The 4,850-nt window shown below is 41.3% G+C and overlaps 1 protein-coding gene across 2 annotated transcripts; it reads left to right on the plus strand.

Moving 5' to 3' along the window:
• Window positions 7-4,474, plus strand: LOC109837662 (70 kDa peptidyl-prolyl isomerase-like). Of its 2 annotated transcripts, none has more exons than XM_020405982.1 (13): window positions 7-260; window positions 341-427; window positions 1,753-2,013; window positions 2,100-2,174; window positions 2,259-2,339; window positions 2,424-2,618; window positions 2,705-2,794; window positions 2,893-3,068; window positions 3,151-3,273; window positions 3,386-3,532; window positions 3,674-3,801; window positions 3,895-4,015; window positions 4,115-4,474. In XM_020405982.1, exons 1-13 carry the CDS (start codon window positions 74-76, stop codon window positions 4,169-4,171), a joined length of 1,728 nt encoding a protein of 575 aa, XP_020261571.1. In that variant the 5' UTR covers window positions 7-73; the 3' UTR covers window positions 4,172-4,474. The 2 variants fall into 2 exon arrangements, with proteins under 2 accessions (XP_020261571.1, XP_020261572.1); XM_020405983.1 differs by having other exon boundaries at window positions 74-260; window positions 4,118-4,474.

The raw sequence follows: 4,850 nt of genomic DNA on the forward strand, positions 1-4,850 counted from the left end.
ATAATAAGCTCCCCAGATCTTTTGATCAATCTCTTTTCCCCTTTCATCCTCCAAGTTTCTCTTTTGAGAGGCGATGGACGAGGATTTCGACATGCCGACGGGCGACGACATGATGAACGAGGACGCGATGGATCTCCCCGATGAAAGCCCCGTGGTCAAGGTCGGCGAGGAGAAGGAGATCGGAAAGGACGGGCTCAAGAAGAAGCTCGTCAAGGAGGGACAGGGTTGGGAGACCCCCGAGGTCGGCGACGAGGTCGAGGGTAGGTATTCGGTTCCGAGTTTGATTGACCCCGTGGCGATCCCTGGCCCTCTGATCGGCTTGATTTGATTTTGGTTGCAGTGCATTACACCGGGACGCTGCTTGACGGGACGAAGTTTGATTCCAGCCGCGATCGGGGGACGCCGTTCAAGTTCAAGCTTGGACAAGGTTAGGGCTCCCTCTCGTTCCTTAGGTGTTGCTTTGTTTAATTTGAACCTGTTTATATAGGCGCGAGGTATAAATCAGGTAGCTAGGGTTTAGTGACGAATTGTTGCTTTCAAAGAGGTTCATGTGGATCCAGTTAGCGCTTTTGTGGTTGTTTTGATAGGTGAATTCCGCAACAGGCGATGATCCCTACAAGGAGAATGTGGTTGTTTCAGTTTTTTTTACTGGTTACCTTGGTTTTCTTTCCTTTTTCCCCCCAGAAGGGGAAGTTTTCAAGTATGTGTCCAACCGATAATCATTCTGTTCTACTGTTAATGTGAGAGAACAATTTGCTCATCAGCAAAGAGGGTTAACTGTGAATAGACCCCATGTTGTATCGCCCAACTGCAAATCTCTTGTAGTTCTATTTGTGTGAATAGAGCCCCTGGCCGAATTGTTTTCCTGATATAGTCCCACTTCGGAAAAATTAAGACTTTGAATGGTTTAAATAGTGAAGTCAGAAGGATTCAAGATAAACCAGTGCTAGCATCCTTTGATAGTGGATTGTAATAGTTGATTGAGCTAGACAATGTGTTGCTCGTAGTGGGTCGCGCAGAGTATAGAGCGCTGACGGGCCCTTGTGGTTTGCCTCTTAAAAATAAAAATAGTCGTAGGTTTTGAAGGGGGTCTATCAATTAGTCATAAACTGGTTTACTTGAAAAGTTATCTTTTTTTCCTTATAATTTTAAAAGGATCTATTTCTGTTGAAGGATCTATATTATCAAACAATCAATTGACAAATTATTGAGTGCCAGATACTACATTCTGTAGGTTGTATGTTTGGTATGAACTACTTATTAGCTAGCTATGCACTTCTAATGATTCTAGCTGTATTCATATTTAAATATGCTCTGAAGCTGTAACTTCGGGTTCTTTTTTTTACAAGGGTTTTCGGCATACATAGTTTTAGGTGTGTACATTTCTTGTTTATCTCTGCAAATACTCCAGTTAAGATTTAATGCTGCATATATCCGTCTTTTCTGGGCATGATTTTACATAAAACTACACATAAAACTATTATACTATAATTAACGCATGCCTATGCTGAAGACTATGGTGCCTTCCACTTCCAGTGCTAGTGGACACGACGTGTTTCTTGCTGTTTTCAACTGTTATTTCCTATTGCCTACTGCCACTATAGGCTTTTCTATGCTTCGTGCTGATAGTGATTTTTCACGTTGTATAAGCCTGTTTGTGTTTTTGTCTCTGAATCCAAAATTTTGTATCTTGTTTGTCAATTGGTATTGATGGTTAAACCTTCTTTTTTCTGTGTTCTTTTGTCTGTTCAGGGCAAGTGATAAAGGGATGGGATCAAGGTATCAAGACCATGAAGAAAGGAGAGAATGCCATATTTACCATTCCTCCTGAACTAGCCTATGGAGAGTCTGGTTCTCCTCCCACTATTCCTCCTAACTCCACTCTACAATTTGATGTCGAACTCCTGTCCTGGTCTAGTGTCAAGGACATTTGCAAGGATGGGGGTATCTTCAAGAAAATAGTGAAGGAGGGAGAGAAATGGGAAAATCCCAAGGACCTAGATGAAGTATTTGGTATGATCTAGTGCCATCGCTTGTATTTTTTATTTTCTCCTGGATACGTTCATTGGGCGTACCTAACACTCTTGTGTTCTTTGCAGTAAAATATGAAGCTCGTCTTGAGGATGGGACAGTGGTGTCCAAGTCAGATGGAGTCGAATTCACTGTTAAAGATGGTTGCTATCATTTTCTTGATATCTTACTTGTTTTCTTTAGCCAGGTTATAGACTTTGTTTTCTAACAAACTTTATCTTGCTTAGGTTACTTCTGTCCTGCACTCACTAAAGCTGTCAAGACGATGAAGAAAAGCGAAAAGGTTCTCCTCTCTGTGAAACCACAGTGTGAGTAACCTAATTGCCTTTGGTTTCATTGTGTTTGATTTAGATATACGCTATCTAACATCCTACTTTCTATTTGTGAATCAGATGGATTTGGTGAGAAAGGCAGGCCGGCCTCAGGTGAGGAAGGTGCTGTACCTCCAAATGCAAATCTAAATGTGGATCTTGAACTCGTCTCTTGGAAGACAGTTACTGAGGTTGGTGATGACAAGAAGGTCCTGAAGAAGATCCTCAAGGAAGGGGAAGGCTATGAAAAGCCAAATGATGGTGCAGTTGTTAAAGGTTAGAGTTTCTAAAATGGTCTCTGCATTTCTCTATTGCATTTATGTCTAAAGACAGTTCCTCAATTTATTGCATTTCCATGACAGTGAAATTAATTGGGAAGCTGCAAGATGGGACCATCTTTGTGAAGAAGGGTCACGATGAGGAGGAGCCTTTTGAGTGGAAAACAGACGAAGGTGAGATTTATTTTGTATAAGACACATACTACCATTTGGCTAGTGTATATAAAAGATTTGACTATTTCTTGACTAATGGTGGATTTTATCATTGGCAGAGCAAGTAATTGAGGGACTAGACCGAGCAGTAATGACCATGAAGAAGGGGGAAGTTGCCCTGGTGACAATACCACCAGAGCATGCATTTGCTTCCACAGAGTCAAAGCAGGACCTTGCAGTGGTTCCTCCGAACTCAACTGTGATATATGAAGTTGAGCTTGCATCCTTTGTGAAGGTGTGTTTCGACTCTACTTTGTGATTGCTTTATGTCGCTTATGCCTGGAAAAAAAATCTCATTGTTCTTTTCTCACTGTCAGGAAAAAGAGTCCTGGGACATGAACACAGAAGAAAAAATTGAAGCTGCAGGTAAGAAAAAGGAAGAAGGAAATGCATTGTTCAAGCAGGGTAAATATGCAAGGGCCTCGAAAAGATATGAGAAGGTAAATATAGTAGCTGTCAAAAGTTTTGCTTCCTTGATAAAACTTTAGTTATCCGTAACTATGATGTTCAACCTTTGTTTTCATTTTCTGGCTAATTTATCCTATCTATCAGGGAGCCAAGTTCATAGAGTACGACAGCTCATTCAGTGAGGAGGAAAAGAAACAGTCGAAGGCGCTGAAGGTATCTATCAACCTCAACAATGCTGCTTGTAAGTTGAAGCTGAAAGAGTACAAGCAAGCAGAGAAGCTTTGCACCAAGGTATGTACCTCACTTTTTCGTCTATTGTGAACCCATTGCGTTTTATTTGGAGCTGGTCTGTTTCGATTTTGTCAGCTTCTGTTCATTCATCATAATCTTGCATTCTATTGTTGTTGGGTTAACCTTTATTTATATTTGCAGGTGTTGGAGTTGCAGAGCAAAAACGTTAAGGCTTTATACCGGAGAGCGCAAGCTTACATTAATCTCGCTGATCTTGATCTGGCAGAGCTTGACATCAAGAAGGCCCTCGAGATTGATCCAGATAACAGGTTTGTCTAATGGTGAATTTTTGGCTTTCTGTAGTCGTCTCTGATGAATTTGAGACATTCACAAAGTCAAGTGGTGCTGGATAAATAATGCAGGGATGTGAAGTTGGAGTACAGGACGCTGAAGGAGAAGATGAAGGAGTATAACAAGAGGGAGGCAAAATTCTATGGCAACATGTTTGCCAAGATGAGTAAGCTGGAGCCGATGGAATCTAACGTAAGGACCAATTGCTAGTTGAAACGACTGCTGTTGAAATTTGTTGATTGCTTTTTTCTTCCAGTATTCTTACTGGTACTGCCGTATATCTTGTTGCAGAAGGCTGAGGCGACAAAGGCTGATGCAGAGCCAATGAGTGTTGACAGTGCTGCTTGAGGATTTTTTTCTACCCGTAGTGATAGTCAATGGTCTCTCATTACTTCCCTTTCCTGTTTTGGAGTCTGGTTTGTTCTTTTGATAATGAAGTTGCGTAGGTCGAAAGTTGCGTAGGTCGAGTCTTCATTAGGCACGTACGGTATGCAAGGGTTATAACAAGATTGTAGAGAATAATGGCAGTGTGAGAAAGTAGTCTGGGAGTGAAAAGAGATACTTCTGTTCTGGTTGTTTCTCAGTTTGTCATGATTTTCATCTCTATAATGATCTAATTGTCAGCATATACAGTTAACTGAGGTTCGTGTCCTTTCTCTCATCTGTTAATTTTTGTGATCTACGTTATGAGCGTTTAATTGTTTCTCTTCTTCTGTGTCACACGCTTATTGAAGCCTATCATCCCTTTGGCCTTAGAAGTAAATGGTGTGCCTGCTAGAACTCAATGTGGTCTAGGGACCGACGCTCCCGAATTGTTTGCCTTCGGTGACTGATATTGGGGTTGAAAATTTATATGGCGTTGCTTTCTACTTCTATGCATGTTGTGTACGAATGCTTCTATGCATGTTGTGTTTCACCCAGCTTCGGCGCTCTATTGATTTACCCTATTTCCTGCGTCATTCATGTCCAAGTAACAAACAGTATGTAAGCATGTATCAAATTTCCAGATGACAATACTCGACCGAAC

This window comes from Asparagus officinalis, chromosome 4 (assembly GCF_001876935.1).
Source record: "Asparagus officinalis chromosome 4, Aspof.V1, whole genome shotgun sequence".
Classification (NCBI taxonomy): Eukaryota; Viridiplantae; Streptophyta; class Magnoliopsida; order Asparagales; family Asparagaceae; genus Asparagus; species Asparagus officinalis.

Coding starts and splice junctions, on each gene's coding strand:
- LOC109837662 (XM_020405982.1), top strand. CDS start 74: ATGGACGAGGATTTCGACATGCCGACGGGCGACGACATGATGAACGAG. Junction 2,175..2,258: donor CGAATTCACTGTTAAAGATG/GTTGCTATCATT, acceptor TATCTTGCTTAG/GTTACTTCTGTCCTGCACTC. Junction 2,795..2,892: donor TGAGTGGAAAACAGACGAAG/GTGAGATTTATT, acceptor TATCATTGGCAG/AGCAAGTAATTGAGGGACTA.